Source organism: Urocampus carinirostris, chromosome 19, assembly GCF_059441175.1.
Source record: "Urocampus carinirostris isolate Australia breed hairy pipefish chromosome 19, RoL_Ucar_1.0, whole genome shotgun sequence".
Taxonomy (NCBI): Eukaryota; Metazoa; Chordata; class Actinopteri; order Syngnathiformes; family Syngnathidae; genus Urocampus; species Urocampus carinirostris.
This window is the reverse complement of record NC_142367.1, coordinates 5425579-5448521: the sequence shown is the minus strand read 5'-3', so window position 1 is coordinate 5448521 and position 22943 is coordinate 5425579. Positions and strand designations below refer to the sequence as shown.

Genomic DNA, 22943 nt, shown 5'->3' with positions numbered 1-22943 from the left:
ACAATTTACCTGCAAATGGATGAGTCACAACATTAGCTTTTTCTGCTGGGTCTGATCTCTTTGATCTCTACAAGGGGAATTAAGATTTAGTAAAACAGAAACAAAACGAAAATAAACCTAAACAGCTTGACAATATCAATCACATTTCTATGCATGGTGAGAGATTTGTCAGCTGGGGTTATAAAGTTTAAAATTAACTTATTTTGTGGAGCACCAAAAGATATGTCTTACCTTTGTAGTACTCTGGTAAAACTGACAAAACCCCGCCTCCTGGTCACATGTTAGAAGCCAAAATCAAACCCCACCCTATACCAGCAGATGGCACTGTTGGACTCAGCATTGCAGGACATTTACCAAAAACTATACACATATTTTAGCAGGAATTTCAATAACATAAAAGTTATTATTACACCCGTTACACTAGTACTATATTTACTATTATCATTATATTTTAATTATATTTCGACCATTTTTTGTTCGGTTGGCACAGATCTGGGTGCTCAGCACCCCCAAAGCTTTGAACCTAAAATCGCCCCTGCTGGCAATTAAGGCAACTTTGATAATTTAAGTTTTAAAAGAAAACAAACACAAAACTGGTGCAGAAATTAAAAAACAACAAAAACAACTTTTTTTCGACTGACAGTGTGGAGATTTCTAAATCAAAAGTGTTGCGAAATCGTGTCGTGTTTCTTTAAATTATCGGGTAAACAAGTCACGTGCTGTAGAGTCATGTGACCCCAGTTGAATTGAAGGGATACGTGAACAGTGATATTATCTTAAGACAACGATAAAGTCTCCGGTAGTTGTCTTTCTTTGAAAAGACTCGATTTTCATATAACTAACAAGTTGGAGGGTAAGAAATTCGGTTTACTTTCTCAATTTCACTAGTTTTGCTCGGCAGATAGCCATTTAAAATGCTAAGCTAATTGTTACCGTTTACACTTTGACAAGCGACAAAGGCATGAACTGACTGATCAGCTGACACCTGCGGATCATTATGGTAAGTAGACCTCCAATGTCCCTATTGTTTAAATGGCACCAGTTAACGCGCTAATCAGTATTGCACTTTAGAATGGGACTTAAGGGTAATCGTTAAAAAATTATTGATTGTGATTGTGCTTAAACCCGAGTCCACTTCCCGTGAACTATGCTCCTCGTCAATTTGTAAAATATATTTATTAAGGAATATTGATTGGCGTGATGTAAAAAAAGCAATCATAGTCTTTATATAATGAGTTTATTAAAACATATGTCTAACGACCCTCAATCATGCGCGACACAAGGGTTCACGGTCACTCGGTTGATTGCCTGCATTCAGTAAACAAAACTATACAAAGAAGTCAGAGCGACTGCATACGTTTAAGACATTAATAGAAACAAAAACGGGACATCACTCAACATGCCGCACATCGTGGCGTGGTTGCATTGAAACATGTTGCATCACAGTAATCAGCGTTTCAAGCTGCATTACTTTAATTTTATGCAACATTTAGCAAAACTAATATTCATTTATATACACAAATAGTTTGTGAAAGCAGCTCCCGTATTTAGCAAAATATGCATTTTTACCCAAATTGATATTGGGCACAGCTTACCTTCAGCACGAGGTGATATAGCTGAAAGTACGGCAAGCACAGAAGTCCAGTGCCAAACGAAAAAGACAGTTGCACACGTTCATGGCTTCGCAAATTTTGTAACAATGACAATAAAGGTATATTCTATTCTAAAAAAATGAACGAGGTACCAGAGTTTTAACAGTAATGCAACAAAAACACAGATTTTGTGAGAATTTAAAAAAAACAAAACAAAAAAAAAAACCCCACAATCAAATTTCAACTCTATATGCAAACGTCTACAACACCGGAGGCGACCCAATGTAGGTAATCGCTGAAATATCCTCGATCACGACCATTTGTACACAAGTAGGCTTTATTTGGTGTGCTATAGTAGCCTTGTTGTATATGTCACCACAGTGATTTTAAAGTGTTTCAGACTTTTCTCTCAGAAGTTAGATTTTGGCAGGGGTTTCCAAATTATCATCCCCTGCTTAAAGTGGTCCTTGTTTGAGCTACAGACTTGTGACTTCTATGTTACACTTGTCAAATCATGTTTATTTGCATAGGCCTTAATCACAAAGAGTCTCAAAGGCCTGCACAGACCACAGATTCCACAGCACCAGGGCCCGAATGGAGAACGCTCTCGAACCTGCGGATCTCTTCTTGGCTCTTGGGATCACTAGTAGAACAGCATTTTCAGAGCAAAGGCTCTGTACATAGGGAGAAATGAAATCTGAAAGACATCAGGAACACGTCCATGCATGATTTTGTATATTAACAACAGAACCTTAAAATCACATCTTAAGCTACAGGGAGCCAATGTAGGTTAGCTAAAATAAGGGTAATGTGATCAAACTTTCTTGTCTTAATTAAAAGCCTCGCTGCAGCATTTTGTACCAGCTTGAAGGCTCTTGATTTTGGACTTCGGGAGACCGGAGAGTAATGCATTAAAGTAATCGAGACGGGAGGTAACAAACGCATGATTTATGATCTCCGCATCCGACTGAGACGGTATAGGGCAAATTTTAGCAATGTTGCGAAGATGGAAAAAGCTGTTCTAGTAATATTCGTAACTTGTGTTTGAAAGGACAGATCGGGGTCAAATATGACAACTAAATTTTTGACTGTGTCACTCTGGGTGATATTACATTTGTCAATGTGCAGAGCAGTTTTTGAGAACAAGTCACAACATTAAATGGACCGATAACTAACATTTCGGTCTTTTCAGAGTTAAGGCGCAAGATGTTGAGTCACCTCCATTATTTTATCTCCGTAAGGCAGGCCTCCAAATTTTCACAATTTAGTGTGGCAGATTCCTCCATCGGAAGATATAGTTGAGTGTCATCTGCGTAGCAATATGTCACCATGGTGAATTTGAAGTCTCAGATGTTTCTCCTCAGTTAGGGGGAATTGGATTTTGGCAGGTTTCTCATTAACAATGGTCCTCTGGTTGCAGTGATCACTGAACAATTACGTACAATAAACATGCATTACAACAAGGCTACTGTGGTACACTAAATAAAGCCTACTAGTGTAACACTAGTCATGACCGTGAATATTATTGCATTTACTTACATTGGGTCGCCTCCGGTGATGACGTTCGTGTATATCGAAAGCGCAGCGGCGAGAAGCGTAGTGCGCGTTCATGCAAAGGGGAGACAGATTTTGCAGGTTGGTCAGATTTAGGCACAGCACTGGCAACTGACAGGACAATTAAATGGTTGTCATCATCAGTGTGTTAGACACATTATTGAAAAGCGTAAAGGTAATAGTTACTTCATTTAAAAAGTAATTGCGTTACCCCCAAATTACTGACAAACACAAGTAGCACTTTACTCTGAAAGTAACTAGTTTGTTCCAAGTTATTGTGTATACCCACATTGAATGAACACCCTAAAAAGGAACCCCCTAAAACTGCTTAGAAAAGTCTTAAAATAAAAGAAATTAAAGAAAATGTTTCCACCAACCTGTAGAGGCAGTAAAGCGATGTTAGTTTTGTTTCTGGCGACGTGAGTGTAGTATAATACTCAATGAGCAAGGTAGTAACAGACAAGACATTGTAATTTATAATCTCATTTTAAAATAAAGCTGAGTGCCGCACCTTACTGTAATGAGCGTTGAGTTACAAAATTGCATCAACAGCGCATTAAAGTATCTATCTATCTATCTATCTATCTATCTATCTATCTATCTATCTATCTATCTATCTATCTATCTATCTATCTATCTATCTATCTATCTATCTATCTATCTATCTATCTATCTATCTATCTATCTATCTATCTATCTATCTATCTATCTATCTATCTATCTATCTATCTATCTATCTATCTATCTATCTATCTATCTATCTATCTATCTATCTATCTATCTATCTATCTATCTATCTATCTATCTATCTATCTATCTATCTATCTATCTATCTATCTATCTATCTATCTATCTATCTATCTATCTATCTATCTATCTATCTATCTATCTATCTATCTATCTATCTATCTATCTATCTATCTATCTATCTATCTATCTATCTATCTATCTATCTATCTATCTATCTATCTATCTATCTATCTATCTATCTATCTATCTATCTATCTATCTATCTATCTATCTATCTATCTATCTATCTATCTATCTATCTATCTATCTATCTATCTATCTATCTATCTATCTATCTATCTATCTATCTATCTATCTATCTATCTATCTATCTATCTATCTATCTATCTATCTATCTATCTATCTATCTATCTATCTATCTATCTATCTATCTATCTATCTATCTATCTATCTATCTATCTATCTATCTATCTATCTATCTATCTATCTATCTATCTATCTATCTATCTATCTATCTATCTATCTATCTATCTATCTATCTATCTATCTATCTATCTATCTATCTATCTATCTATCTATCTATCTATCTATCTATCTATCTATCTATCTATCTATCTATCTATCTATCTATCTATCTATCTATCTATCTATCTATCTATCTATCTATCTATCTATCTATCTATCTATCTATCTATCTATCTATCTATCTATCTATCTATCTATCTATCTATCTATCTATCTATCTATCTATCTATCTATCTATCTATCTATCTATCTATCTATCTATCTATCTATCTATCTATCTATCTATCTATCTATCTATCTATCTATCTATCTATCTATCTATCTATCTATCTATCTATCTATCTATCTATCTATCTATCTATCTATCTATCTATCTATCTATCTATCTATCTATCTATCTATCTATCTATCTATCTATCTATCTATCTATCTATCTATCTATCTATCTATCTATCTATCTATCTATCTATCTATCTATCTATCTATCTATCTATCTATCTATCTATCTATCTATCTATCTATCTATCTATCTATCTATCTATCTATCTATCTATCTATCTATCTATCTATCTATCTATCTATCTATCTATCTATCTATCTATCTATCTATCTATCTATCTATCTATCTATCTATCTATCTATCTATCTATCTATCTATCTATCTATCTATCTATCTATCTATCTATCTATCTATCTATCTATCTATCTATCTATCTATCTATCTATCTATCTATCTATCTATCTATCTATCTATCTATCTATCTATCTATCTATCTATCTATCTATCTATCTATCTATCTATCTATCTATCTATCTATCTATCTATCTATCTATCTATCTATCTATCTATCTATCTATCTATCTATCTATCTATCTATCTATCTATCTATCTATCTATCTATCTATCTATCTATCTATCTATCTATCTATCTATCTATCTATCTATCTATCTATCTATCTATCTATCTATCTATCTATCTATCTATCTATCTATCTATCTATCTATCTATCTATCTATCTATCTATCTATCTATCTATCTATCTATCTATCTATCTATCTATCTATCTATCTATCTATCTATCTATCTATCTATCTATCTATCTATCTATCTATCTATCTATCTATCTATCTATCTATCTATCTATCTATCTATCTATCTATCTATCTATCTATCTATCTATCTATCTATCTATCTATCTATCTATCTATCTATCTATCTATCTATCTATCTATCTATCTATCTATCTATCTATCTATCTATCTATCTATCTATCTATCTATCTATCTATCTATCTATCTATCTATCTATCTATCTATCTATCTATCTATCTATCTATCTATCTATCTATCTATCTATCTATCTATCTATCTATCTATCTATCTATCTATCTATCTATCTATCTATCTATCTATCTATCTATCTATCTATCTATCTATCTATCTATCTATCTATCTATCTATCTATCTATCTATCTATCTATCTATCTATCTATCTATCTATCTATCTATCTATCTATCTATCTATCTATCTATCTATCTATCTATCTATCTATCTATCTATCTATCTATCTATCTATCTATCTATCTATCTATCTATCTATCTATCTATCTATCTATCTATCTATCTATCTATCTATCTATCTATCTATCTATCTATCTATCTATCTATCTATCTATCTATCTATCTATCTATCTATCTATCTATCTATCTATCTATCTATCTATCTATCTATCTATCTATCTATCTATCTATCTATCTATCTATCTATCTATCTATCTATCTATCTATCTATCTATCTATCTATCTATCTATCTATCTATCTATCTATCTATCTATCTATCTATCTATCTATCTATCTATCTATCTATCTATCTATCTATCTATCTATCTATCTATCTATCTATCTATCTATCTATCTATCTATCTATCTATCTATCTATCTATCTATCTATCTATCTATCTATCTATACTCATTTACCAAGAAAGGTACCATGAAGAAATTAAGTATTTGAACACCCGGATATTTTCCTATTTTTTTTCCACTTATAAATCATGGAGGGGTCTGACATTTTCATCGTAGGTGCATGTCCACTGTGAGAGTGATAAATTTTTAAAAAATCCAGAAACCACAATGCGTGATTTTTAACAATTTATTTGTGTGATATAGCTGCAAATAAGTATTTGAGCACCTGAGAAAATGAATTTTAATATTTTGTACAGTAGCATTTGCTTGTTAATACAGAGGTCAAACATTTCCAGTAGTCTTTCACCAGGTTTGCACACACTGCAGGAGGGATTTTGGCCCACTCCTCCACACAGATCTTTGATATACGAGTCAGGTTTCTGGGCTGTCGCTAGGGAAACACGGAGTTTGAGCTCCGTCCAAACATTTTCGATTGGGTTCAGGTCTGGAGACTGTCTGGGCCATGCTAGAACCTTGATATGCATCTTACAGACCCACTTTTTGGTTTTCCTGGCTTTGTGCTTCGGGTCGTTGTCGTGTTGGAAGACCCGGCCACGACCAATCTTCAATGCTCTCACAACACACAGCCCCAATCATCCTCTCTGTAATGCAGTGCACTTGTCCTGTCCCATATGCAGAAAAACACCCCAAAAGCCCCCCTATGCTTCACAGTAGGGATGGTGTTCTTCAGATCATACTGTTCATTCTTCTTCCTCCAATCAGGCATAGAACGTTTTGGTCATAATTCTACTATTTTGGTCTCATCCACTTTCTCCCATGAATCCTCTGGACCATCCAAATGGTTATATGCAAACTTAAGACTGGCCTTGGCATGTGCTGGTTTAAGCAGGGGAACCTTTTATGCCATGCATGATTTCAAACCATGACGTCTTTGTGTATTACCTACACTAACCTTGGAAACGGTGGTCCCAGCTCTTTTCAGGTCATTGACCAACTCCTGTCGTGTAGTTCCGGGCTGATTCCTCACCTTTCTTAAACTCATTGAGACCCTACAGGGTGACCCCTTGCACTGGGCTCTACTCCCATTGGGTTTGACAGTCATGTTTAGCTTCTTCCAATTTCTAATGATTGTTCCAACAGTGGACGTTTTTTTTTTTTTTTTTTTTTTTTTTTAACCAAGCTGCTTGGCAATTGCTCTATAGCCCTTTCCAGCCTTGTGAAAGGGCACAATTCTGTCTTTGGTCTTCGCCATGTTACAAATTAAAGTCTTACTGATTGTATGGGATGGACAGGTGTCTTTATGCAGCTAACTGCCTCAAACAGGTGCATCTGATTCAGGATGATACATGGAGTGAAGGGCGGACTAAGAGGTCTTTCAGTGTCAGAATTCTAGATGAGTCACAGGTGTTCCAATACTTATTTGCAGCCGTATCACATAAATAAATTGTTAAAAAAAATCTTGCATTGTGATTTCTGGATTTTTCTTTTTAGTTTATCCCTCACAGTGGTTGTGCCTATGACAACAATTTCAGACCCCTCCATGATTAAGTGGGGGAAATGGAAAAGTGGCAGTGTGTTCAAATACATATTTTCTTCACTGTAACTGTGTTCCAGGAAAGCGTTACAACACTGCAATGAACTGATCATCAAATGAAAGTAGGAGGAGGCACTTAACTTAAATTTCCAATTGCAGGCGGTGGTGTGGTGGGGCATGTTAGCATCCAGTCTACTAGGTGTGAGTTTGGGACTGGTGTGTCCTGATGATGGCGCCTGCCAGGATGGAAACACATGCTGCAAAGACTCCGTGGGACAGTACGGATGCTGCGCCTTGTCTCACGTCAGTCTTCCCATGGCCACATGTGTGCACTGTGCAAATAAACCTGTATATCACATGTGTCACAATTTGGTCCTCGAGGGCCACAGATCTGCAGGTTTTGAGGTTTTCCTTTTTAAACACAGTTGAATCTCATACAATAGATTGTTGTACATGTTTCTCCAGAGGTTGTTGATGAATCGTGTGCATGTAGAAAGGGAAACCTCTAATACACAAGGACCTCTGACCCTTAAGGGATTTAATTTCTTATGCCTTCTGTACCAACCTGACCAAATTATGTCCATGTCTGGCATAGGCTGTATGCTGCTCGGACGGCTCCCATTGCTGCCCGGAAGGCACCGTATGTGACCTGCAGCACACTACATGTCTCAATAAGACGATATCTATTCCTTGGAGTTCACTTCCCTCTGAGAAAGTGAGTACACAATTTGAGCATATGCATGGGAATGTCAGTGACATTTGATGTAAACATCTATGAGGGAAGTCACACTGGTTAGCAAAATTAGCATAGGTTTTGAGATGATTTCAATGCAACATTTGTTCAATGCTCACAAACAAAAGAAAACTTTCGACTAAATAAAATCTTACAAAATTTTGGGGTAATTTTAATCTTAAAACTGCATGTAAAAGTAGAATACAAAACGTTATAGCATAACATAATTGCATGGATCTAGAGGGACTTTATATCATCCATTAGGGAAAAACTATGAAAAGTTGAACTTACATCAGCATAGAATTTAGGGATCTTCTTATCTTTTATATGACAGTTTTTTTAATTGAACTCTCCATCCAAAAATAAAATCCTGCTCCAACAAAATAAAAACAGACAGGAAAAAGAGCAGTTCCACATGATGTGGAAAAAGTAAAAGCAGTATAATTAAAGGGACATTAATCATTTTAAATGTAGTAATATCAAGTGATTCCTAGTGGTACCAAAAACTATCATTCAGTAAGAAAGAACACGGTGGTTTGAATACTTGGCAACAATACAAGAACTATCATACTAATGTTAATTTTGATTAAAGAAAAATCATGCATTCAGAAATTTGCATTTCTTTTATATATTGATACCGTAACTCCAATATTTATCATCTAAAAACTGCACAGTGGGCCTGTCACAATAAAAAAATTTGCAGGCTGATACTTGTACTGAAAACAATTATGATTAATATCAATGATATTTCTACAAAATCATGTGGCGTTGATCTATGACAAAATAAAGAATAAAGAAAAAAAAAAATCACTATATCCAAAATCGTCTAGGATTACTTAAAGGTGCTGTCTGGAATTTGAAACATTGTTTCGCTCTGCCACCAACTCTTGGGTTAAAGTTGTGATTGCAGCTCATTCATCAAGTACGAGCAATTTGTTAGATGTGCTCGAATAAAGTTTTTGGTTGGCGTTTGGACTGTATTTGAAATGGGCCTTTTCTTTCTCCTATAATTTTCATGCTAGGCTAACAAAAAACTGATGACGAGTTTAAAGTCACTCTAAGCCTCCCCTCCACGCCTTCCTTCTACCTAATGTGTTGCGCGTACTGGAACATTTAGATAAAAACGGCTAGGTGCAGTGTGAAAACTATCATAAAGGCTCTTTGAACTGTAATTTTAACTTTTTTAAAGACGGCTCAAATGACACACCCTACCTTTTAATATAATCTACTTTTTGTCAGGAGATATTGAATCAATAACTAAAATAGATACTGAAGGAAACAAACTTCCACGTCAATGAATAATTGTGAGAATTCTCAAAGTTCTACTCTTTATTCTTATCATTTAGTGCATGTTATTTAGGTTATTTTCTTCATCGGTAACCTTGATGTCCGAAAAACTCGTACTACACCTAATTGTAATTCCAACTTTATGCAAAAATATATCTTTAGGGCCAAATTACCCTTCATATGTTGGAGTGATTCTAACAGTTAGAATCACATTATGCATAATGCTAACAAATAAGGGAAGGAAGATTTATTGATTCTGGCATGGTTCTAATTGTACTCTAAACTAAGATATTTAAGGAAAATGTTGTACAAAAGCTATTTTTTTGTGTTTTCAGAGACCATCAGCCGTGTTGTGCCCGGACCAGCACTCTGAGTGTCCGGACGCCACAACGTGCTGCCAGCTTCCCGACACCTCATGGGGGTGCTGTCCGTTAACTAAGGTGATGCATCACTTGTCGCTAGTGGGGCTGAAACTAACAACTATTTTAATAGTTGATTAGTCGGCGACTATTGAAACGATTAGTCGAATAATGTAATGATTATATATTTTTCCTTAAAGGCAGTGTATGTAACTTTAAAATATTCTACTTGCTCACGCATCTTCTGGCTGAAATCTTCATCATCATCATCATTGCAGCTGCTTGTGTGCCGCGTGCACGTACGTGTCTTACTTCGTTGCGCTCAAATAAACTCTTCTTTTTTCCATCTTTTTTTGTTTGGGTTGGCATTTGGACTTTATTCTTAGAAAGTCACTTTCTTTCAGCATTATCATCTTAGAATAAAAGAAAACAACTACACGCGTCAAATCACTCTCCGCTCCAACCCCTTTTTCGCCTGTTCTCCAGCCTAAGGTGCTCTGTGGCCGGAACACAGATGATGAAAATAAGATAGAAGCAGATAGGCGCGACCAAGAAATGTGTATAAAGGCTCTTTGAGCACAGTCGGGAATTGTTATCACAACATATTTAATTTTAAACTTTTTAAGGACACCGCAAACTACGCACCCAACCTTTAAGTTAAGCATGAAGTAGATAATGTGGAAAATGATAACGCAGGAAAAATGGGTACAATGAAAAATAATCCTTTATATTAATATACTTCAGATTTGCACAAAAAAGAAAAGAAAATTCCCTATCTAACACCAATTAGGCTCATTCAGTAGAGAGATAAACCCATTCTGTAATGAAAATATTAACAATTCTCAACAGTTTGAAGTCAAACCGTTTTAACAACTGAGGTTTGTTCTTCAGACTGCATGCATTCAAGTTCATATACGTTTGTCAGACACAGTCAAGGCGTATTCAAACCAGGGGTCACGGGCATGACGTTCAAGCTCTCTTTGATAGTGAAATATATGCGTATGAAATGTACAATGCATGGCATCCAAACCGTATTTGCTTGAATGTTACTTGATTCTTACCGAGGCAAGTCAGGCTCTTTTGTTCAACTGTCCGACGTGCTCTTTACATGTTTTTTATGCATCACTGAGCTACCGCCATGATACACAAGGTCTACTTTTTAAATGTTGCAAGTAGTCTTTTGATTGGCCGTATCCAAGCTAAAATGCTCCAAAACTTAAGATGTTTTGGTACCCGCAGTTGATGTTGACACCGCCATTTCTGTATGTTTATGTTCGTGCTCAAAAAAGAAACTACTGCGCGTAAGCGGATCTTAGCAAGTTTACATCCATGCAGATATGCTTCTCTGTTTAAAATCAAGTGTCTGGCGACAATAGTCGACAATCATTGGCGACTATTTCTGTTATCCATTTTTGTCGACAAAGTTGACTAATCCTTGCATTCCTAGTCGCCAGTGCAGTTAGTTAAGCACGCGGCTAACCTTCAGGCTCATCCTGCAGGCGGTGTGCTGTGACGACAAGCGTCACTGTTGTCCCGAGGGAACGGCCTGCGATTTGGCCCAGTCCAGATGCATTTCGGATGGCAGAGACTGGAGAGGTTGGCAACCCTTAATGATCAAACTTCCTGCCAGGACTCCAGCGAGGACTCAATCGATTGGTATGTCAATAGAAGTTTTAGGACTGTGTCACCAACCTGTTTGAAGCTTAGAGTTACTTTTTTTGTTGGTGGTTGGCGTTGAACACTACTAATGTTTTTTTTTTGTTTTTGTTTTTTTAAATAATAAGTTAATATGTTATTGCTATGTATGTTTGATGGCACGTAGTGGGCATTCATCACGCTATATTAAAAGGAGATGGATTCAAAAATAACAGACGAGTGGTGGAATATCTGTAAAACACAGTGCACATCCACTACTCCCAGATTCTGAGGGAATTCAACGGGAAGAACCTGATCGTATTTTCTTTTTATTACCCCCAAAATTGAGAGAAATTTTCTGTGTCATGATTACTCATTACATTCATCTGTGCCCGCTCGTTTGGTGCCAGCTGCTGCTTGTTACCTGATTGTTCTCCCCTCCTACTTAAGCTCAGTGCTTTCACCCTCCCTTTGTCGGTCTGTCAGCTAACCTTTGTTTACAAAAGGCAAGCATTTTTTACTCTGACACCTGTCGGTCCTGTTTTGTCACCCATTTTCCACTCGTCCGTTCCCGATTTCCCCGTTTGTCTCCGGCTACAACCAGTTTTTCGACCACGTTCTGATCTCCCGTCCCGGCTAACGACCCGTTTTTTGACCCTGACCACGTTCTGATCTCTCATCCCGGCTAACAAACTGTTTTTCCCGTCTAACCACGCTACAATCTCCCGCTCTGTAAAATCCACTTCCGCAATCAGAACACGCTCCGATCCCGTGAGCGGCTTGCTTCCCTCGTCCAGCGAGCACCGGATCACTAGCACTGATTTTCCTCTGTCTCAATAAACCTGTGAGTAGCGTTACGCATCTGGGTCCTCCTCCTGTTCTGGTCCTGACATTCTGGAGGTTTAACAGCCATGCTGCAGAGAATGTGGAGAGGAAGACGTTGACCACTCGCACACATTTTGGCTGTGTCCAAAAATACAAGACTACTGAAACAAATAATGGCTTCTTTTAAAGAAAATTTTGGGATAAAGGATACCCAAAACATTTAGCGCGCTCTATCTGGGGAATCTAACAGAAGAAATATTACAGAACAAAAGATGAAAACCTGGTAAAACTTCTTTTAACAGCTAGCAAAAAAGTAATAACAAGACTATGGTACCAACAAAAAAACCCCATGGTGGAGCAGTGGTTGTGCACTCTGGATGAATTATTTGTAATGGAGAGGATGACATTTCAAATAATAATACAGGAGAACCATTTCATGGACAAATGAGGAAAATGGATGGACTACAGGAAAAATAAGAACATCACAAGGCAACTCATGTAAACAGACGATGTATCAAGTCTGATATGCATGTGAAATTCTCACAGTGTAATCACTGACGGTCAAGGACATTCCGATGTCTCGCCGCGGGTTCTTTTCAGGGACCAGAACGAGTGTTCGGACTTTGAATAAATGTCCTCAACTACATTGCTTCTCTCCAGCTCTATTTTTTTCAAGGTTTCAAAATAAAGGTAAAATCAGAGTGCACTTTGGACCAATTGATGGAGATGAGTTCTCCCACCAAAAGCATGCAAGAATGTTTTGGGTGCTTCTCTTATAATGAAAAAGTTTTACATGCAGCATGACACTCTCAATTAGGACCTCACTTCACATTTCAGAGCTAAACAACAGGAACTCCCTGTACAAGATTAGTACTACACATTGCTGAGTCTTCATGGTTATGCGATAAGGCCATTGAAAGTACACTGATGAGCAAGTAATTTCTTCACTAAAATATGTGGATAGATATGATGTGCATTTACAAAAACTAAAATAATGTGATTATCAAAGTGCTGTATTTAAGTAACAATGTGATGATTAACTAATACGCTTAATACAGCTAGAAAACTCTTGTGATAGTGACATTTTCAGTGACTTATTTTTATAATATAACATCATCTTGAGGGATGGAGCTCTTGAAACCCCTGTGCGTCGTTTAAAAATGCTTTGCCTGTATCTACTCGTGTCTGTTGTTCAATAGCTACAGGCCTACTTCCTGAAAAAAGACTCAAGATAAATCAGCTGTAGCTAATTCAGTCAACCAACTTCATGCTCCTAGCAGTAATTGAGTAAAAGAAAAACCTAAGGAGGCAGTTTGTTTCTTACCTTACAATTTTTTTGGTGCTCAGTGCATTCCTTGTTTGGATTTCTTGTGCCTAATTATAATTTTTTTTTGTGTCTTTGCGGGTCAGTAGAGTGTCCTGACAAGCAGTCATCGTGTCCGGACGAGTCCACGTGCTGCAAACTGAACTCTGGCGAATATGGATGCTGCCCCATGCCTGATGTAAGGCGCTTGCCCAAACAGTGACATCTTCCAGCACATGCGTGTACACTACTGTTCATAAGTTTGGGGCCACCTCAACAATTTTGTGTTTTCCATGATAGTCACACCTTTTATTTATGGAACTAGTTGTCCAATGTCTGTTCTTTTGCCCATACTAATCTCTTCCTTTTGTTGGTCAGTCTCACATATGGGTTTTTCTTTGCCACTCTGCCTTGAAGGCCAGCATCTCCGAAGTCCCCCTTTCACTGTGAATTTTGAAACCTGATATTTTACGGATACTATCTATCAAAACTCCTAGTTGAGGTCGAATTCTCAAATTACAGACTAATGTACTTGTCCTCTTGTTTGCAGAGCGGCCTCCCACTTCTTATTCTACTCTTGTTAGAGCCTTTCTGTGCTGTCCTGACAGTAGTACACCGATGTAGGAGATCTTCTGTTTCTTGGCAATTTCTCGCATTGAATTGCCTCCACTTCTTAGATCAACAGTAGACTGTCTGGTTTTACTCAAAGTTCTCTTTTTCTGGCCAGTTTGAATGATGAATCACACCCACGAATGTGATGCATCAGATGATTGACTGGCTCAAAGGAAGGTCAGTTTTACAGTTTTCCTAACAGGCTAAAGTGTTTTCAGATGTGCTAACATCATTGGAAAAGGTTAGCCTCCCAAAGCAATTAGCATACGCAATTTACTATTAGAATATTGGAGAGAGCGTTTCTGGAAGTGGGCAACACGGCGGCACAGTGGTTGGCGCGTGTGCGGCACAGTTCTGCGTTCATGAGATCAAACCTCCTGTGTGGAGTTTGCATGTTCTCCCCGTGCTTGCGTGGGTTTCCTCTGGGCACTCCGGTTTCCTCCCACATTCCAAAAACATGCATGTCAGGTTGATTGGCCGGTCCAAATTGTCCCTAGGTGTGAATGAGCGAGTGAGTTGTCCGTGTCTGTGTGCCCTGCGACTGGTTGGCAACCAGTTTAGGGTGTTCCCTGCCCACTGCCCGAAGATAGTTAGGATGGGCTCCAGCACCCCCGCAACCCTACTGAGGATAAGCGGTGCAGATAATGGATGGATGGATTTCTGGAAGTAGGCCTCTATTCACTTAAATAGATATCGCATTAAAAACAGACCTTTTCAGCTAAAATAGTCATTCATAACGTTTACAACTGATGGTGTGTATTTCTGATTAGTTTCATGTTACCTTTATTTTAAATAACTGCTTTTCCTTAAAAGGTCATTTCTCAGCAACCCTAATTTTTTGAGCGATGTTGTATTTAATACAGAAATGGGGATTCGAACCTGTATGCAAGGTAACACAAAACGTGGTCAAATTATTATGAGGAGACAAAAAATTACCCCAAAAACAAAATTGTAAAAAAAACATAATAATAAAAACTGAACAGGAACTGGTCTTGCTTTGTTCACCAGTCTTGTTCTACCCACTAATGTAAACGAACCCACTCCAGCACCTTTAGTCGTTGAAAAAAACCAGCTACTTCACTCTCATGTGGTTAATTGGATACATTTGGCGGGGTTTTTCTCTGACATGAGGCTATATGTTGGTTACATATTTTAAAAATGCTTTCTCACATCAAATATGTATTTTTTCACCACATAAATGTATGCATTTTCCTAACCGCTTCTCATGATACGGCTGGGTATCAAGAATCGATTAATATTGATTTTCTATGACTTTTCTATGTAGCAATCCAATACCAATGATAAAGTATTTTCCCTCTAATTAGTTCATGAGAAAAAGTAGAATAATAGTTTTATTTTGATTGTTTAAATTTTTGTATTTCCTATAATTCAATCGACTCAAGTGAGTGATTAATATGAGTTTACTTTTTTATACAATGTGCCTTTGCAGGCCACATGCTGCTCGGACGGCTTTCACTGCTGTCCTCATGCCACCGTGTGCAACGTATCCGCCGGCACATGCGACAACCCCTCCATCCCCGCCACCAGGATCGGGGCCTCCTCGCCCCCCAACACAAAGTGTGACAAGTCCACGGTGTGTCCCGGCACGTACACGTGCTGCCGCGACTCTGCCGGAAATTGGGCCTGTTGCCCACTCAAGGAGGTGAGGACGCTGCCCGGCACGGCAGCCTAGTGTTCGGCAACCTTTTCTATACCACAGACCAGCTCCTTGTTTGACAGTATTTTTTACAGCCATGAATGGCATTTGACATGTTTGTAGTATTTTAGCATAATAACGTTGATAATAACTTTAATTATAACACTTATTGTAATAACAACAGTAATAAAGAGCGTAAATCCACGGAGTAGCCATGTGGAACGTTTAGATGTCCTCGTAACATCACACCAAAATCACCATTTATTTTCTGAACTACGTATCCGATCAAGGGTCACGGGGTTGCTGGGCTGTGCCCATTATAGCCATATTTTTGGAATGTGGGAGAAAACTGAAGTGCCCAGGGCACAGCGAGAACATGCAAGCTCCATAAAAGTAGGGCTTACTATATTAATAGTTGACTAGTTGCTGACAATTGAAATTATTATCGGATAATTATTACTTTTAAATCTGCTTGAACGTGATTTAATGTTGTGGCAAATTATAATTAACGCCAGAAAAATGGGTACAATGAAAAATACATTTTAACTTAATTGAATAAAAATGCACTAAAACCAAATAAGCACTCTGCAGACAGGTGAAGATTGCGCTGTGCAGGGGGGAAAGGAATTGCTTGACTTGTGTGTATTGCTTCGCCTTTTCCTATTACTTACTAGTCAAATTGCTCTGGGTGCTTTGCTGGAGTTTTTGCAAGTGTACAGTTTGTTCTGTGGGTTTTCATCATAAAGTGTCTTTACAGTGCACATAGATTGTTAAATGAGCTTCCATACAAAGGATTCTTTAGAAACATATGGACAAAACAGGGTCTGTTGGTGTAACACCTTGGCTGTAAAGTAGTTGAAACTGTGCCCTATATATACTTGACCGAAGCATTTGTGACATCGGTGATGTCCTGGCATTGCATGTGCTAAAATTGGCTGTAAATGTAACAATGCCGTAAGTTATTGTGATTTCCATTTTATTTCTGAGTCGGATGTACACACAAAAAGAGACATAGGTTCTCGACCCTTGGTGTAGAGGTAAGATAGGACCTTATAAATCCAGCCTGACTCCAACTGCAAAAGTATTGAAGCCTGACAAATTGACTTGATTTGAGGGAGCAAACCCGAATTTTCATGTGTTTTTTTTAAATTGCCTTCTTATTTTGTTTTTCATTGTGGAAGATTCACATGTGCGTAAAATTCCGTCCCCCTTTAGCTCAAAGTAGCCTACAGACAGGGACGCCAAGTCAGAATACAAAGGAATGAATTGGTCAAACGATTGCACGGATTCTCCATTAAGAAAATTAAACTAAGAACTATGACTGATGCGAGCCAAGTGTAGATAATTAAAAAAAAAAAGTCTGCAAAGGAGAAGCCCGAATTAATAATTGCCATTTTAGGCCAGACCAGACCCAAATTTCAGGTTGGGCCCAAGCTTAAGATCTTGCCTCTATTTTGGTGGCATCTAGGCTGTGTGCTGTGACGACGGTGCCCACTGCTGCCCCCACGGGAAACACTGCAACCTGGAGGCGGAGACCTGCGATGACCCATCCGGTGCAGCACCGCCCTTTCCTATGCTGGCTAAGACTGCCGCCGTGACGACAGGCGTCGACCCCTGCGACAAGCACACTGGCTGTCCAAAAGGCACCAGCTGTTGCTTCATGAAAAAGACTGGAAAGTGGGGATGCTGCCCACTTCCACAGGTGATTTTACTCTGCCTGGTGTCTGCCCTGTCACTCGGAGCCCACTTGCCTCTTTTATTCGTGTGTGGGTGTTTGTTCTGATGCTCAATGTTAGGGTTCACCAAAGTTTTTCACTTGAGGGCCACATCACTCTCCCCTTTTCTTACGAGTTGTCTGGGTCAGTTCGTGGAATCCTCAGAAAAGGTGTGACAATTGCAGGAGTCCCTACATTTCATAATGTATTGCTTTCCAGAAAGCCACTATCAAATAACAGAAGACAGAAAGTAAATAATAACCAAATCACTAGATTCTTCACAGAACAAATTTTAGAAAATAACACTAAGAAATAAAGAACCAAATAACAAACAGTTGGTTCAATGTCCACGGAACATAAACTTTGTCGTGCACGTCACAACAATCTTAACAGGTCCAAGATCGCCTTAGTTGTCAAAGCACTGGACCACCGGTGGTATAGATGGCTTGCGTAAAGACAGTTAAATATAATTATGACACTATTTTAGGCTATTTTGTTGTATATATATTTTATTTTCTGCTTTTGAGTTGTTTACATCTTTGAATCATGTGACCATTCAAGATGATGATGATTACAAAGATGAGCACATATTTACTACTGCGCCGAATGAAAACACGACTATGAGCCCTATACTTCTAGCCAACAGCGCCAGGGCAACCATACCGTTTAGAATGCTGCCACATTGTAACACAGACCTTTTGTGCCGTTGTCATTTGTGGTTGCTGCAATAATGGACCAAATTGGATTCTCTTGTTATTGTTCCTCGGGGTTTAAGGAAACTTCAGCAACCTGACATTTCTGTTTAGCGTATTTGAAAGATAACTTCCACGGATGTTCAATTCGAATATATAAATTGATGACTTATTTTTTAGGTGAAAAACTTGAAATATTGTCAATATTGAATAAAGTTCTATCAAACCTACTACTTGTCTTCTGCTATGCGTTAAATGAACAATTTTGACAAAAACAGACCAATTTATCTTTTTTCAACGTCGGCGGTATTGATTTTTGATCCTTCATAATGTTCTCATTGTCCCCATTTTACTTTAAATAACAGCATATGTGCTTGATGCCCTCAGGCTGTTTGCTGCCAGGATGGAGACCACTGCTGCCCCGCCGGGCACACATGCCAGCCGCACCGCTCGTCGTGCTCCCGAGGTGCCGACGTAGTCCCCTGGCTTTCCAAAATCCCGGCCGTCACCCGCCTGCTAGCCACCACTGACATAAAGTGCGATGACAAGAGCAGTTGCGCAGCGGGTACCACATGCTGCAAATTGACCACCGGAGAGTGGGGGTGTTGCCCGCTTGTCAAGGTACGGACCCTTTTCACGTCATAAGGTTGGGTAGTGTAGTAGATTTGTGACTAGGTTAGTTTTTTCAACTAGGCATTGAACGTGTCGTGTTACTCCTCACAATTATGCAAATAAGTTACAAAATATTCTACGCCCCAGGGGACTCAAGAAATTTAGCCTTAAAATTGAACAACTTAGGGTGTTTCCTCTAGAGCTGTGATGTCATCGTAGGAACATAGTTCTTTCAAAATGGCGAATCCCATTAACATAACTTGTGGTTCCAGCTCTGTTACAGACCATGATTGTAGTGAACAAAGATTGCATACAGCTCATTTCTTCTTGGAGAAAAATTGAAGCTCCGCTTACTTTGTCGCCCGGGTCCTAATGACTGTTTTGTCGGTTGCTTGTTTTGACCACCCAAAGATACGTGGAGAAAGTTAACCTGATGCCATTACTTTGTGCGTTCCTTGTTTGCCTTTGCCTCCTTTTAGAGAGACGATGGTGGCTTTTCGTTTGTGTTTTTTGCTGCGTATGTCGCGGTCGATATAATTTTGTCCAGGTAACTCGCCGTTAGCGTGGGGGCTGCTGAGGGCTTTCCCGTTTTGTTTGCTCTTGTCTGGCCGTCGTTGGCTGCCCACTGTGTTTTATTTGGCTGGTTAGCATTGCATTAGCGCTGGTTTTGCCGAGGCCTTTGGTTTGTTTATTCCTGGCTTTGTGTTCACCGACATTGCCATTGCCGCTTTTTGTTGTTGGTTCCTGGTTAGCCTGGCTGCTCACTGCGTGTGTCTTGGCCAGCTTTGCGTTTTTTCACAAAGGCTGCAGCTACCTTTCGTTGAATATCCCAGTTTGCCGGCCATTTGTCATTTTTGTCAGTAAGTCTTCATTTTTGCTGCTCGCCCTTTGTTGTACCATTTTTTGCATCCAATTGCGACACAACGCCAGAGTATTCTCCGAAAACTACCAAAACTTTTCTAGGGTGCTGGTGTTACTCCGATGACATCACAGTGAAAGATAACAAAGATGAGACTAGCTGTTTTAAAAATGCATTATATATATTTATATATTTTTGTGGAGATAGATGGGTAGATTGTATGGAAAAACCATGTACTAGTGTCTCCCATTTAGCATTTTTAAGCATTTGAAAATACCTGTACTGACACTCAGGCTGTGTGCTGCGAGGACCATGAGCATTGCTGCCCGCAAGGCTATACGTGCAACATGGCGACTGGAACATGTGAGAAGCCGGCCGCCCTCCAAGCTGCAACCATGGTCCCCTGCGACGCCGCTGCCACCTTTGCATGCAGCAAGGAAGAGACTTGCTGTCGGAGCTCCGCCTCTCAATGGGCCTGCTGCCCCTCCGCCCTGGTACGTCCCACTTGACATCTGATCTTGACTTACTACTGCCCTGCATAGCATGGGTGTTTGAGTTAATGTCTTTAGATTTTTATATCGCTGTTTTGTACAAAATGAACATGATGCTTATATAATAATATTTTTGAATCAGTGCTGAATACAATTCATTTGATGTTTAATTGATTTAATGCCAAACGTTTCTCTTCAATGTGACAATCAATTTTTGCCATTTTGACTCATTTTTTGAAGGCCTGCATAATATTTAATTCTGTAGCTATATAGGCATAGAACATATCAAAATGGAAGCGTCAACCCTTATCTTTCATTAAAAATGTTTCTAGTCTTTACTATTCTTTAGCAAACAACTATTGAACATTGCAGTTTCCTGAAAAATTCTCCTTTCCAAGAAATGCATTTATGAAATGAAATGAAATGATCTGCATTTATATAGCGCTTTTCAAGTCAATGACTTCCCAAAGCGCTTTACATTGTGCTTCACATTTCCCAATAGCGGCCGTGATCTGTGCAGCCAAAACACAACTTTCACTTTAGTGCATTTTATTTTGAATTTGTGATTCCTCCAATATCTAAAATATGCTTTCCATAAACACAAGGTCAATTTGGTATTTACTATTGCAATAACACTAAACTTTGCAACTTTGGATTTTGCAAGAACTTTTCAGTGCTCGATTTTTCTGGTGATGTGATCATACAATTTCGGTCACTCGGGGGAAACACGTACACTTTAAATCGCTGGATAGAGGAAGCAAAACAACACGAAGAGGTGGGGCCTCCCTGATGTGTGAACAAAAATATGATAAAAGCCAATTCAGCAATTTAGTGGTGATGTATCATACCGAATCCATTCCCAGTGGCTTGATACATACTGATCAGCAGCGCAAAATCATTTAAAATGTTTTTTTTTTTTTTTTTAGAAAACATATTTTTACATTTTGGCACTCAGGGACAATGCTTCTAAAACGTTTTTATGGCACTGAATGAGTTAACTTGGTTTTTTTTCAAAGGGACAGTGTGTAATATTTAGTGCCTTGTAGTGTAACAAAAAACTCAAAAAGCAATGGATTGAATAATAGGCAAAAGAACATGAACTATTATACCAATGTTAATTGATGTTAATATTCATAGGTCAAGGAATTTGTATTTTGCATATCAGACTCCATTCCATGTCTTTCTCGCATCTTGCTGTTACACCGTGTTCATTTGGCACTGGTTTTCCTTCACATTAGACAATACAATGCCATTCGGTGGTCAAATATAACACAATGTACCTATTTAAATCAATATGGGTTTTTTGTTTTTGTTTTTTACATGACGTTTTTTTACCACCAGGAGGTGCCAAGCACTACAGTGTCCCTTTGAGTACACTCTTAAACTAACGACCCACCTTTTCCAGTGACAGTGTGTAACAGAATTCAAATTGTTTTTATTGTCATCGATAATAACATATTGAGAAATGGCATTCCAGGATAAACCCACTTTAAAGACTGTATTACTGGCTGTAGTGTTTGCTAAATGATGAGTAGTTGGTAAAAACTAAGCTCTGTTGTTAAATATATCGAACATATCTTCCACATCCAATATGGTGACCACGTGGTGTGGGTTTGTCCTGATGGCACTTTTGTGTCCACAGGCGGTTTGCTGCGCTGACATGAAGCACTGCTGCCCCGCTCATTACTCATGTGACCCGAGCGGCGGCTGCATACGGACGACACAAACATGGGCCCCGTAGCGACCCCTTGAAGTTTGACCCTCGGCCCTTCCTGTCAGGACACCTTATGAAAAGATCTGGCGGTTGCAAAACGAAGGCCCCCTTGAATTAAACTGCTTCAAGATGGATTCAACTGCAAGATTGATCACGTCGAATCGGCTTCTGCTTGTGTTTTTAATCGTTTCAATAAAATTTGTTTTGTCTTTGAAAAGTTTGCCTAGAACAATTGCCTTCGATCAATCACGAAAGACCATATATGCGAGTTGAAAAATCCAATTATAGCAAGTCAGATTCTATTGTCTGACTTTAGCCTTCGGTTTTCTGAACACAAACTGTTTTGAACATGGTTTCTGGGAAAATAATTTATAAGCACGTTCAACTCTGTGACGGGTGAAACAAATGCAGCCACATTTTGTTTTATGATCATGGTCAAGTAATACACGTCTAACACATGAAAAGTTGTTTGCGAGGTGTATCCGTTGTCCTTCAAGCCTCAGTTCAACATCAGTGCCGATCTGCACATATTGAAGGGACAGTGTGTAATATTTAGTGCTTCTCAGTG

The 22943-nt window shown here is 38.4% G+C and overlaps 1 protein-coding gene across 3 annotated transcripts; it reads left to right on the top strand.

The window, feature by feature from the left end:
* Positions 1-717: 717 nt before the first annotated feature.
* LOC148346977 (progranulin-like) lies at positions 718-22595 on the top strand. 3 transcript variants are annotated; one of them, XM_088323910.1, is made up of 12 exons: positions 718-853; positions 952-1000; positions 8041-8184; positions 8477-8596; positions 10237-10341; positions 11760-11916; positions 14131-14222; positions 16086-16298; positions 17761-17994; positions 19087-19320; positions 20464-20664; positions 22304-22595. In XM_088323910.1, exons 2-12 carry the CDS (start codon positions 998-1000, stop codon positions 22400-22402), a joined length of 1602 nt encoding a protein of 533 aa, XP_088180036.1. In that variant the 5' UTR covers positions 718-853; positions 952-997; the 3' UTR covers positions 22403-22595. The 3 variants fall into 3 exon arrangements, with proteins under 3 accessions (XP_088180036.1, XP_088180035.1, XP_088180037.1); XM_088323909.1 differs by having other exon boundaries at positions 722-1000; XM_088323911.1 differs by having other exon boundaries at positions 723-1000; positions 14134-14222.
* The last annotated feature ends 348 nt before the right edge of the window (positions 22596-22943 follow it).

Excerpts from the sequence above, each read along its gene's own strand:
- LOC148346977 (XM_088323910.1), top strand. Across the intron at positions 8,597-10,236 it reads GTTCACTTCCCTCTGAGAAA|AGACCATCAGCCGTGTTGTG; the intron begins GTGAGTACACAA and ends TTGTGTTTTCAG. Across the intron at positions 14,223-16,085 it reads GATGCTGCCCCATGCCTGAT|GCCACATGCTGCTCGGACGG; the intron begins GTAAGGCGCTTG and ends GTGCCTTTGCAG.